This window comes from Talpa occidentalis, unplaced genomic scaffold, assembly GCF_014898055.3.
Source record: "Talpa occidentalis isolate TD23 unplaced genomic scaffold, MPIMG_talOcc4v2.1 talOcc4.10, whole genome shotgun sequence".
NCBI classification, from domain to species: domain Eukaryota; kingdom Metazoa; phylum Chordata; class Mammalia; order Eulipotyphla; family Talpidae; genus Talpa; species Talpa occidentalis.
In genome coordinates this window covers 100,368,393-100,381,356 of record NW_023600993.1, presented here as the reverse complement: position 1 = coordinate 100,381,356, position 12,964 = coordinate 100,368,393, and the positions used below count along the sequence as shown (strand labels likewise).

The window sequence follows — 12,964 nt, the reverse complement described above, 5'->3', positions numbered from 1 at the left end:
AGATCTCCTCTTGAACCTATTTTAAATAAAATAGTGAAATAAGAGGCAGTGTAGAGGTGAAACTCTGAAGAAGTAGTGTCGATGGATGTCAAGGCCTCAGTCAGTTCTTAAATGACATAATTATAACCACATCTTTACTATCTGAAGTTGCATGGCTGGGCTGTGTGTGCTTGGTTGGGTTGAAACTAAGAAAATGAAACTTAATTATGCTCTTAAGGATCTTACAACTTCATGTGTATTAAATATTCAAAGTAAGTCAGAAGATCTGAAGGAAATAACTATTTATCTGAAATAGACCACATATTGTAGGAAAACAAATAATTATGATTACTACTTATCAAGCACTTATTGTGCTGATCTCTTTATATGATCTTAGTATCCCCCATTTGCACAATTGAGGAAATGAAGGCCTAGGGATGTGGTGGCATTTGCTCAAAGTAATAAAGGTAGGTAGAGGTGGGGCTGGGACTTGAACTTGGGTGTGTATCTGGGTTATGTTCTTGACCATTACTCTTCATTTACTATTGGGAGTCTGAGTGACTTGGCTCATCCATACCAAAGCCAGACACCTCTCTGCTGTCAATGTTATGCATTTGACCCAGTAAATAATGACTTGAAGAACAAGAAATGTCCTCTCCCTAAAATATACTTTTCATTGAGGTCATTGGACACAGAAATAGCTGAAAAAGTTCTTGGATGTCATCTGTTCCATTTGTTACATGGTTATAGGGCACAAGGCACGTGAGTGACACTTGGGAGTCCTTGTTTCTACTTCACTCTTCCTTCTTCTCTTTCCCTTCTCCAGGAAAGGAAAATGTTTTGGCTAAGGGTTGTTTTTTAGAGGTGTGTGTCTTCAGAATTCCTGGAGGAAAATTAAATTACAGGAGTTAAAGACATGCTAGAATGAACATATAATGCAAATAACTTCATGGATTGAGATACAAGTCACAGTGTCTTCAGTATGGAAGAGAAGTAAAGAGAAAGGTCTCTACTTTTGTGTGACCAGGGAACATGACTTTTATAAAAGCGGCCATTTACGTTTATTGTACTGGTTGACTCTGATTTGTTGTACCATGAATGCTTCTGTTTCTCCTTCAGCATCCCAGTGACTGCATCACTCCCTCCACTTGAGTGGCCACTATCTCACCAGTCAGGCTCCTATGAACTACGGATTGAAGTGCAGCCCAAACCGCATCACCGGGCCCATTATGAGACAGAAGGCAGCCGAGGGGCTGTGAAAGCTCCAACGGGCGGCCACCCTGTGGTTCAGGTATGGACTTGAATTCTGTTCTTTTCATGTCCCTCATTTGTCCCTATGTGATCCACTTCTGTAAGGTGCTGCTTGTTGCTTATTACTTTGAAACATGTGTCTCTGTCTCTTGCTTCTCTGAGGAAGGGAAAAATTGAGATTGAATTAGTATCAGAAGCTATTCCAGCTGCTCAAACCAGAGAAGGTCTTCCAGAGCTGGGAAGGTCCTTCCCAGCATGAGTAGGAAGGTCCTTCCTACTCAAGGTCCTTCTGCCCTTCCCATTCTGATTGGGAAATCACTGAGTTTGCAAAGTTCTAGCATATTGACAGAAGATTTCCAGAGCCATCATTTTGTGTTTAAATTTCAGTTGAGAGTGCCTAGAGGAAAATCAGTATAGTTTTTGTAAAGTATGAAAAAACTAAAACTGCACATAGTTAAATTATCTGAAATAACCATTATTAGCATTTTGATAGATTTTCTCTTGCCTTTCGTGGCTCTGTTGCCTACTATCCACTTATATACTGTTATTACAGCAGTTTGTGCTCAGATTTTTTTTAACTTTATATTAAACCATGCGCATTTCCTCTTGTTTTTTTCTTAATCATTATCATTTATGTCTGTGGCTTTTGATTTAACCTCAGATTAAAAAAAAATACGTAGAGAAGTATGCTTTTTTCCTCCAAAATAATTAGAGGTGAAATGTTTTAAATTGTATAGTCTGGTTAACCAGGAACTGCTGACTAGTTCCAACCAACTAACTTGATGAACCAGAACCATCAATACGTTTAAATTAATTTAACATTTTTTTGTATTTGCCTTCAACTATTCCATAATGAGAATTATGTGATAAAAATCTGATACACTGTGCATCAGAAACTTCTAGAGAGTTTCTAAAAATGTGGATTCTTAAGTATCTCCTGAAACTATTTACTTAGAAACTATGAAGTGAGTAAAATGCAGACAAAAAAACAAAACCCAAGGAACCCCCAAATCTCCACCGGAACTTGACACTTTGGCAGTTACTTTATCTAAATCTGACATCATGGCTACCTGGGCATCTATTTTCAGTTCATTGTTTCTGTTTTTGTTCATTGTTATGAGTTGTATTTTCTTCTTTGCATGTTTAGTAATTGTTGGTTATAGTCTGACATTGTGACACTATATGCTGGGCATTGTAGATTATGGACTTTGTTATTTTCCTCTAAAGGCAGTTCAGTTACTGCCTGATCACTTTGAACTTGTTTAGGCTTGGTTCCATGCTTGGTTAGGGTGGAGGTAAGTAAAGTCCGTGGTGTTGGCCTCCAACTTGATGGGACTTGGCCTTCCAATGTTCCTAGAGTAGTTGGTTAGTAGTTCCTAGTTGAGTCTTGGTTAGGCCAGGACTTGAGTAGCTCTTACTGGAGCATACCTTTGTTCCTGAAGCGAAGACTTCTGGCTTACTTGGTAGGGAAGTCACCCCTCCCTCTGGGCTCAAATTATAAATTCATAGCCAGCTCAGTCACTCACCACTCACCTTTCTACTCCATACTGGCCTCTCTGTGCCCACACTTGGCTTCCCAAGCACCTTCCTCCTCCCTGATGCCTTGCCCACAGATTTCGGCTGCTTCCATAGCTCAGGAACTCTGAACTCTATGCTCTTTGTGAACTCCATGCACCCCTCCTTCTGCATGAGATAGAAAAGCTGTTTTCAGACAGAACCTGGATGGATGTTTCCTTTCTCTCAGGCACCATGGTCTTCTGCCTGCTGTCTAATGCCTGAAAGCAGCTGACTGAGATGCCTTTGTCCTGTGTTATAATTGTTTCTGATTGAAGGGCTGGTCTGGGACCACTTACTCTGTCATGCCTGAGTTTTGTTTTTTTGGAAAAGAAAGTCCGTGATCCGGGCTCAGCTGATCTAGAATGGGAACCTCCCCACTCAGAGAGTGGTCTTAGTCAGGGTGTCTGGTGGTATTAGTATCAGTCATTGGTAGTAAAAGAGAGAGAAATTCATTTAAAGCAAATTAGAAAAGGGGGGCTTTATGAGGAGACTACTGTACTGCATAAAACCAGGCCAGGAGAGTCAATTCAAGAAAAACTTGAACTTGAGCAGTCAGGGGGCCACCTTTCTGTGCTCGGTTAGCCCATCAGCAGGTAGACCTGTCCTGCAGCTGTTCCTTGAGCACCTGCTCTTTGCCATATGTTGCGCTTGATGCTGAAATACAATGAAGGATTCAAAAAAATCTAAATAATAATGCAAGCGATGAAATTACCAAGGTGGCACGTGGCATGAAGGAACAGTGCACGGGGCTTTGGGTGTGTGAAGCAGAGGCGCTGGTGCTGATGGAGGACAAGCATTTTTGAAGAACTCAGGGAAGAGACTAAGGCTGAGGATGCTGAGGGGTAACACCAAGTGCAAATGGCCGGAGGCAGAGGAACTTGAGGAAGCTGGTGTAACTGGAGTGTGCAAGGCGGGAGTGACGGGAGAGAAAGGCTAGAAGGGGCCAGAACATGCAGGGCCTGGAAAGCCATGGGGGGAGAGTTTCACTTTTCTCCTGGGATGTGAAAAGTGGAAAACAGCATGATTCAATTTAGGCTTTGATAAGTTCCGCTCTGATGGCTCTGTGGAGAGTAGGAACTAAGATAAGGGGAAGTTAGGAGGCTCTTTTTATGGCCGCTGCGTTTTAGAGCCATGTGGTGTCTTTATTTTCTGACCGTGTTTGTTGAGCACTCACTGTGGGTCTCGATTCCGGGTGATGGAATGAGCCAGCAGCCAGAAGTCCTGGCTCTCGTGAGCTTGCCCTTTAACAAGATGATAATAGCAGTGTGAGTGCGCAGCCAGCATGGACAGCTGGCCTGGCCCTATTCTGTATGCAGGCTCATTTACTTCTCCTCAGCCCTGTGAAGCAGGAGGTCAAGGAGCTTGTACAAGGTCGTAGCTATTGAGTGCTGGGCCTGGTTCCACCTGCGCACAGCTTCCCTGACCGTCGTTGTCTTACCTGCTCACCGAGGCAGAGAGCCTGGGATGGAATATCCAGACCTCCTGCCCTTTGGCCCCTCGCCCTCCTTCTTTGTTGCAATTTTCATCCCCTTGTCAGCCCACTGGTGCCCAAACCTTGATTCTCGGGGGCACTTAATTGGCCCTGGTTGGGAAGGGTGAGCCCACGGCTCCAGGTTGCTCGGCTAGAGAGTCAGTCCAGGCTCGGTGCTAGGCTCTGCTCACCCCCATTGGGGGCTGGGGCCACGGAAAGTTCCAGAGAAGGAAACAGCCTGGGTGTGATGTGCAAAAAATCCCAGCTATACCGCGCCTGCAGTCCACAGCCTTCCCTCCGGCGGCCCCTGAGGCCTCCTCCCTCTTCGTGCTCGAACCTTTGAAAAAGCAATGTATAACTTAAACATGCGTCACCCTGCCTTCCAAAGCTGCGAAGTGGGGTATTTTTCTCAAGTGAGATCCTCCGAATAGTGTTCTCTTCAACATGAAATGGGCCGACCTATGCGTTTTAGCCTAGAAAGTCAGTTTTTTTGAAACTTCTTGGAAAACGAAGAAGAGAGAGGCCTGTAGCAGCCTCGCGCTCCCTAACCTTTGGGGAGGTGTGAAAACCCCTTTGAAACTGGGAGGGCTGCCCCCGTGTTCCCAGAAGCGCCGAGGAGCGCCTGCACCGCCTGCACCGCCTGCGCTGGGCCGGCGCGTGGTCTCTGTCTCCCTTTATCGCTGCATCTGTTTCTATTTCTGTGCCGCGCCGGCGTCTTGCCTCCTCTCAATTATCGGTCCCACCCTTCTCTTTTTCTTATTTGCCACACTATAAAACTTCATTTTTTTTGGCACGCCTCGTGGTTTTATGCTCCTCTTTATATGAAAATAAAATGAGTCTAAGACCATTTCATTCTCTTTCCTTAAATATAAAATTAAAAATCTTAAGCATATGCATGTTCGGCTGTGGTTTCTCCCTCCTGCTCTCTCTCTCTCTCTCTCTCTCTCTCTCTCTCTCTCTCTCTCTCTCTCTCTCTCTCTCTTTCTGCCCCCCTCTCCCTCCCTCCCTCTTTCTTTTTTGAGTCATTTGGTCTTGGAAGAAAGTTTGTTCCAAACCTTAAAAGCTTTTCAGATCACATGACTCATTAAAGTGGCAACTATTTCTTTGAGGTCCTGATGTGTGCCAGGCACTGTGCTCGGTGCCCCCGCCGTGATGATGGTGAGGGTGGTTCCTGGCCTGAAGGGGCTCAGGGGGCCCGGGAGGTGCAGGGTGCACGGGGATGGTTTGCTGACATGTGGTGGGTCGGGGGCCAGACGAGGCGGGTCTGGCATGACAGCTGGACTCTCAGCAAGGCAGCGGCCGGTTACCACCTCATCTGTTGGACGCACACGTGGGGGTAACTGCTTCCGCTAAAGAAACCATGCCGGGGGACCCTAGGAAGGAACTTACTAGCTGGGACCTGAAGCACTTGATAGAGCCAGCAAGGAGCGGGGTGACCCTCCCCCTCTCTCTGCTCTCTCTCTGGGTGGTTGTGGAACTGCCCCATGCGCAGGGCTCAGTCATGCAGAGGTCCCGAGGCAGGGAAGAACTTGGTGTGTCTGAGGAGCTGAAACTTCCAGTGTCACTTGGATTTAGCTTCGAGGGTATCAGGTTGGCAGGACCAGGTCGTGCAGGAGTCTTAGTCCCAGGCCCAGGGGAAGAGGGTGATGCTGATTTAACCTTTTTATGATGACGTGGGCTTCTCTCCAGCGAGACAGCAGCAGCAAGGGACACAGGGCCTTGGATCTGCAAGGTTGTGGCAGTGCCAGGGAGAGTTCAAGGTGGTGAGGGTTAGGAGGTGGCAGATGTGATCCTCAGGACGTGGCTGTTGGCTTAGATGTGGGAGGTGAGGGAGCACCCAGGTAGAGGGTGTGACAGATGCTGCGTGGGAGGACTTGGGGAGGAAGGTGTTTTCTTAGGGGAAGATTAGGAGCTCAGTGTGGGGTGGAGGATATAGGACCGGCTTGGGAAATAGCCAAGCAAAGAAATCACGTAGGTCGGTGGATGTCTGAGCCTCGAGCTCAAACAGAAGCAAAGCCCTGGACTTTCTAACTCTCAGGCTGTGGGAAGATGTCACGCAACTTGCACCCTTCCTGGAGAGCTGTGTGTGGACTGTAAGGATTTATATCCCACGTCTTCAGTAGCAGCCTGCCTTTCTCCAGAAACGGTGGACTAAGGAGAGAACCAAAGAGGCTGGAAAACTGGGATCATGAGCTGACAAGCTCATGGGGGCCGGGCGACGAAAGGCAGTGACCGAATTGGCCAAATGTCAGGGAGCCATAGGGAGTGGTGGGGAGCAGGACACAGGGCAGGGGCCTCACTCAGGGTGGCAGCCACTCTGCAGCTCCCTCGGCTTGAACTTGCTAGGTTCTGTAGTTGTTTATTTTTCTTTTTCATGAAGGACTAGGAATCTGATTATTAGGGGGTGAGATTTCCTTTAGGTACTAAATTTGGGGTTAGATTTGGCTTAAGGCAAATATCCTTGTTTGTATCTGCCAGGGGCATTTAAGGGCTGGGCTGCTTCAAGGTTTATCAAATAGAAAGGGAGATAAGAGGAAGGCTATATTTATACACTTCTAAGAATTGTCTGGCTGGGAGCGTACCTGGAGCGGCCGGTTTCTTCTGAGAAGCTTTGAAATAGAAATAGAACAACTGTTATGCTTCTTTTGACTTGGAGGAGTCTGATGAGAAAAGGAACCCCTTGATTCACCTCAGAAGAGCCACATATGTTTTGGGGGAACCCTCCCATATCATTTCCTCCTTCTGTTTCCTGCCAGGTGAACAAAACTTCCCAGGCAGTTCTAAGGGTAGGCTGTAAGCCACTCCATAGCTCCGCAGCTCGGGGGACCTGCTGATGCCCGCTTGAGAGCAGGTCTCCCCGCTTGAGAGCAGGTCTGCAATGCCATTGTCGCCTGAATCCCTCCCCTGCCCCCCTGCCGCCTGCTCACAGGGTCTTTAGCCAGAGGCCTGAGTAGAAATTCCTGGCAGTGGACACCACATCACACGTCTGTCCATCCTCATGTGGGCCTCTCACAGAATACTCTCTCCGCCGTGTGGGACGTGCTTTTAGCTGCAAAGCTGATGGAGAAATCATCCTTCTGGTTAGAAAGCCGTCAAAATCTGAGAATGCCTAGGCTAGTGCATACCTCCGAAGTAGTGCTCTCGATTCTTTCAAACAGATGCTCACATGGGAAAAACATGGGGAGTTCCTTTAGGAGAAATTCCTGGCAGATGCAGAAACCTGATCGCCACGTCTTCCCCGGGGAACCGGACTGAGCTTTGCAGGGTGTGGACTAGGGCGCTGGGGATGCACCTGCCTGGGGTACTGTCCCCCAACTCAGAGAAGGCTGATGACGGCGGCACTTCCATCTCCTAGCTGGGGCGCGGCCACGGTGTTCATCCTGGGCTCTCTGCAGCTCACTTTGAATTACGCCTGAGAAGAGGCAGAGGGGAGCCAGATGGGGTTTCTCGTCCCTGAGGGAGGCCGGGCCCTGACAGCTGGCAGCACTCCTGTTGGCTTTCATTTGACTAATAAACGTTTGTGCTCTTGAGGCCCCTGCTTTTAAGACATGGGACAGGAAGCCAGTCTTGCTGATGCTAATTTGCCTCCATGAGGGCTGCTGTGTCTGCTTCTCAAGAAGGTTCACTCAGCCCTGCTGGTGAGGGCAGGAGGAGAGCCGGATGGCGGTGGGTTCTGGGATCACGGGGGCTGCCTTTGCTCTTTCTCTCAGTGATGTGAAATGTTCCCCGGCCCCTCCTGTGCTGTCCACCCTGCTCCGAGCTCTGGATTTTGGTCTTGAGCAAAACAGACGCAAATTCTTGCCCACGTGGAGGAGATGTTCTGGCCGGAGGGAAAGAAATGATAAACCTAATAAATAGGAAACCTAAATAGTAAGTTGGCAGGTGGTAAGTGCTTTGGGAGAAATCACCAGGGCAAGGCAATCAGGAGTGGTAGGATGGACCTTCCTAGAAAGTGACATTTGAGCAAAGGGAACAAGATGGTTCTGGGGCCTGAGGATCGGGCTTCCAGCTGCAGGGACAGCTGGGCGCGGTCTAGGACCAGAGGGGAAGCTGTGTGGGGACAGCAGGACGGAAGAGCAGGAGATGGAGCCCCAGGGCAGACTTGGGTCTCGGGTGGCATTTGAGGACCTTTGCTCTCAGCGAGGCAGGAGCCAAGAGGATCGGGGTCTGGCTTGGGTGATAGCTCTGCCCCTCTGCTCTGCTGCCTTGCTGATAATAGACTGGAGCGGGGGGAAACAGGAGAGTCTGGGAGCAGAACGAGCAACTGCTCAGTGGTCGGGCCAGAGAGGATGGGGTGGAGGCCTTGGGAAGAGCCAGAATGCAGGTATATTCAGAAAGGCTAAGTGGATCTTTTAAGGAATGGGCTGGGGGCAGCGGGAAAGGCTGGGGTCCCCAGGTTGCGTGACCCGGCCTATCCCCACTGAGTGTCCTCTGACTTTCAGAGGGCAGGCGTCTGCTAGGGGTGACTTGACCCAGCCTTTCCATTTAAAGATGGGGATGGGGTGGGGATGTCATCTAGACCAGGCTCAGGATTATTACATTGCCTGTTCATTTACAGACCTGAGTGCAGCCCGATCCAAGTGCATCTGTGGGCCAGATGTGCCCCCGTGGGTGACCTTGGCTGAGGCTGCAGTGGTCATGGGCTTCTCGTGAAAGCAGAGACTTGGAGGTGTGAACCAGGTGGAGTAGGGTGTGTGTCCAGGGAGGGGCCTCCTGAGTGCCCAAGTGATGGGGCGAGGAAGGTCCCTGTGCTGACACTCACCATGCCTGCTCCTGAGTGACCCACTTAGCCGTGCAGGGCGAAGCCACAGAGCATGGTGGGTCATTCAGGCTCTCATCTTACAGATGGGAAACTGGTGCACAGACAGGTGAAGCAGCCTGCCCTCGGGCCCCAGCTGGCCAGTGGGGGTGGGCCTGGACCTAGGAGGTCTACAACTGGGGCCACATGGAGCCCTGGGTACACACAATGCTGGACTCCAGCTCTCGCTGGATGTGGGGCTCTGGGTATCGACTCGGGCTGTGGTTGCTTACATGAAATAGTGATGCAGTTGGCATCTTAAAGATCATTTGTTTTTTTCACGACTCACCAGCCTTTTAATTGTCATTCTTCACAGTACCCAGCCCCTGCCTCCTTCATAGTCAAGTCCAAAGTTATCTGGTAACAGCAGGGCAAAATAGCCTCTGGCAAGACTTGAGCCAGGTAGGGAATTGTTTTTAGCGCTTTCCTTGCATAAATGGATGGAACCCTACCATTATTTCTAGGCAGTGCTTGGAGACAGAGAGGTCAAGCAACTTCCCTGAGGTCACACAGGAAGTGGGCACGCCACAGGCTGAACCTCCATGGTGTAGCTCCAACGCCTGCCCTCTAGTTAGACAACAAAGCAGAAACAGGCTGCAGAGAAGCAGCAGCCGATCTTGAATGACCTCGAGATCACGCCCTAGGTTGCTCCTAGGGGCTTTCGTTGTTGCTTACGTATTTTGAGAAATTCAGGAAATTGCCCTGTCTGCTGGGGCACCGGGCCAGACTTTTCCTGTGTCAGGTTACACAGGTTCAGGCTGGCCGCAGTGTCGCCCCCGCCCACCTGGCTTCCTCCTCCCCGGGTGGGTGACAGCAGCCAGAAAGCCACTCCCGGGCTCAGAACAATAGGCTGTGGGGGTGTTGCATTGGCGGGGGGGGGGGGGGGGGGGGGGGGGGGGCTGCAGCTGACTCTCCCAGCAGATCCTGGGTCCAGAGAGGGGGTTCCTGGGGCCCCGGGGCGGCCTGAGGCGGCTGAGACACTGGCGTCTGCAGGTCCCAGCACCCAGTGCTGAGCTGTGTTGGCCGGTCCTGGGGACAGTCTGCAGTTTACATGTGAAATGTGTTCCTGGGGCGCAGGATTTGGAACGCCCAAGACGGGCAGTGCTGGGCCTCCTTCCCACCCTCGCCCGGGCGCCCACCCTGTCTCGGGGCCCTTGACTCTCCTCCCAGGGGTTCCGTGTCTGTCCTGGCACACCGTCGTCCTCAGCAGCGGCAGCCTCGTCGCTTAGAAGGATTTGGCAGAGGCCCATGCGTCTTCAGTTGCCACAGACTGACCCAGGTGTGCGTTACCGATGACTTAAACAGCATCTCTCTCGATGTTCCACAGAGGAAGGGAAGCTGACGTAATCTTCCTGGTATCATTGATTTAGCCAAGTAGACTTTTCCCTGGGAAACAGGTTTCTGTTAAGGGAATCCCATCTTCCTGACTTGACACCCATTATAAGACTGGGAAACTGTTTCTGCTGAACACAATTTTGGGATCCTGTGTTGGGTGAAGGTTCGGATTCACCAGACCCCAGTCTGGCTCACAAGAGAATCCCCCCCAGGCTGCTGAGTCAACCTGCTGTGACGTGACCCCCGGGGGTCCCGGCACACCATGCGCCTGAGGTGCTGCTTTCTGGGGGAGGGGTTGTTGCTCTGTGCAGCCACATCTAGCCTCGCCCACTTTTCTCACGTTTTATTGCCCTGCAGCCACCCACATTAATTTACACCTTGTCCCCGGCTGCAGCCACAGCACTGAGTCCTGTGACAGAGGCTGCAGGATGTGCAGGTCTAAAATGTTTACTGTCGTTCCCTTTATGGGAGATGCTCACTGACTGGAGGTGGAATAGAGGACAGTGGAGTGGACATAGTGGTCCCCTGGAGTGGACAGAGGACACGCCCCTTGCTCTTGTGGAATTGCTTTCTGGGGGAGGGAGACAGCCACCAGATGGGTAATCTACAATCCGTCTGGGGGTAAAAAAGTTATGAGAATAAAAATAAAGTGTGTGGGTGTGTGTGTGTCCTGGAAGGTGGTTTGAGGTGGGGAGGGTGCTGTTTAGGGACCAGCTTTCGGAAGCAGTAGCATTTAAACAGAATTCTGAGTGTGCTGAAAGAGGAAGCCGGGTTCTTGGGGACAGGTGTTGAAGAAGAGGGAGCAGCTAGTGCAAAGGTCCACAGGCAGAAACTTTCTTGGTGTCCATCTTGGGCAACAGGACAGCAATGAGAGCCAACTGGGGCTGATTTAGGAGTTAGGGGCTGACAGTGAGGTGATTTTTGGTTCCCACGTGAGGTGTCAGTGCCTTTTATAGGACTAAGGAATGGAACAGCAGTCCCCCAGACTCACAGCCCGGGGTCTTCTGTGTGACTGGGGGCAGTTGCCCAGGCTGTATACTGCACGTGGGCCCTGAATATCACGAAGGCACCACCCACATTTGCATATCTATAAAAAACAGTCATCTGACATGTGCCTGCTCAGGGTTCAGAGGAAGAGCTGTCTTGGCCAATCTGCAAGTGCCAGACAACTGGCAGTGGCCTTGGTGTTACAATTCTTAAAAGAGAAAGAATATCCAAATGTGCCAAATGTGACTATCTTTGGGTTAGCGACACTCCTCAGTCTTGGCTGCTCAGCTCATTTATGTTATCTGTGTGGCCCCTTAAGGTATTTTGCCTTTCTTAAGAGACGTCCCTACTCCATTGCTTTGCTCCTTGCAGATGTGACTTTTTTTTGGCTTTGTTCTTCCTGCCCTCTGACCGGGCTCCTGGGACAACAGGCCTTCGGATTGGGGGTGGGTTTCTTTGGCTTCCACCCCTGCCTGTATCTCCTCCACTCCCGCCTCAACCCACATGCTTCTCTCTGAACTGAGGAAGCCTCTCTTCAAAATGAGGGAGTAACACCCTGCAAGCTCCCTCCCACCTCTAAATGTCTGTGACTCTGTGACTCAGATGAGGAGGTATCACCTGAGCAGAAGTGCCTGTGTTAGTTTTGTTCACTTTGAGGTGGGACTTCAGCTCTTCTTCAGTGAGGCCTGCGTGAACTTGCATGATTTCCTGGCTCCAAAGTTGACTCATTCAGGGACTTTAAGCTGTTTTTTTTTTTCTCTTTTTTAAGAATTTGGGGATGCTTTAGTTAGAAGGAGCTTCGAAATCATGTAAGTGAATGACTAGGTGACTAGTGTGCCTGATTCATGTAGTATTTCACTGAGGACTTCGGTTACCATTTTGCTGAGGGCTTCAGTTCAGTTACTATTTTATTGAGGGCTCGCCTTGCCATTTTAATGAGGTCTTCTGCATGTCGGCCCTTTTGCTAAGCTAACATTGTCTCGTTCCAGTGTGCATGGGGTACCCGGGAAGCTGCTATCGCCATCAGTTTGCAAATGACCAGATGGGGTAGAGAGACCATGTGAGTGGTGAAGGTCACATGGTGACTGGATTGGCGGCCCAAGGTTCAGAGTGCTAAGGGCAGAGCATATACAACACCCCAGCCATTATCCAAGCCCCAGCTGGCATTACCCAGTGTAACCTTGTTAATTGGGTCCTGATAGCTTACTACCAAGAAAACCAAGCCCCCCAAAAGCATGTGCTTCACCAGCCAGGGGGAGGCTCTTGCAGGTAGTAAGTGCAACCATTTCAGACTCCGACTTTTCTCCTCCTCACTGCTCCTCGCAGCTTCGGAGCCTGCATCCTGTTTATGCATTGGCATCCTTCATGGTCTGTGCCCTGGGGCCAGGGAGGGGGTGCTGACACTTCGGTGCCACTGGCACAACCATTTCTTGCTACTCCCTCTGCCCTTGGGGCCAAGCTGTCATCATCCCTTGACGGGGTGACATCTATGACACCTAATTGGTGTCCCTGTCTCCACTTGTGCCCCTTGCCAGTCTGCTCCCCAGGCAGCAGCCAGAGGAATCTGTTAAAAATATAAATCGGGG

General features: G+C 50.1%; 1 protein-coding gene across 6 annotated transcripts in view; it reads left to right on the top strand.

The window, feature by feature from the left end:
* NFATC2 (nuclear factor of activated T cells 2) overlaps positions 1–12,964 on the top strand; it is a 129,326-nt gene that overhangs the window by 33,819 nt on the left and 82,543 nt on the right. For all 6 annotated transcript variants that reach the window (XM_037500519.2, XM_037500509.2, XM_037500482.2 and 3 more), the window contains exon 3: positions 1,099–1,270. In XM_037500519.2, coding sequence (XP_037356416.1) covers positions 1,099–1,270 — 172 coding nt within the window. The remainder of the gene's footprint in view (positions 1–1,098; positions 1,271–12,964) is intronic.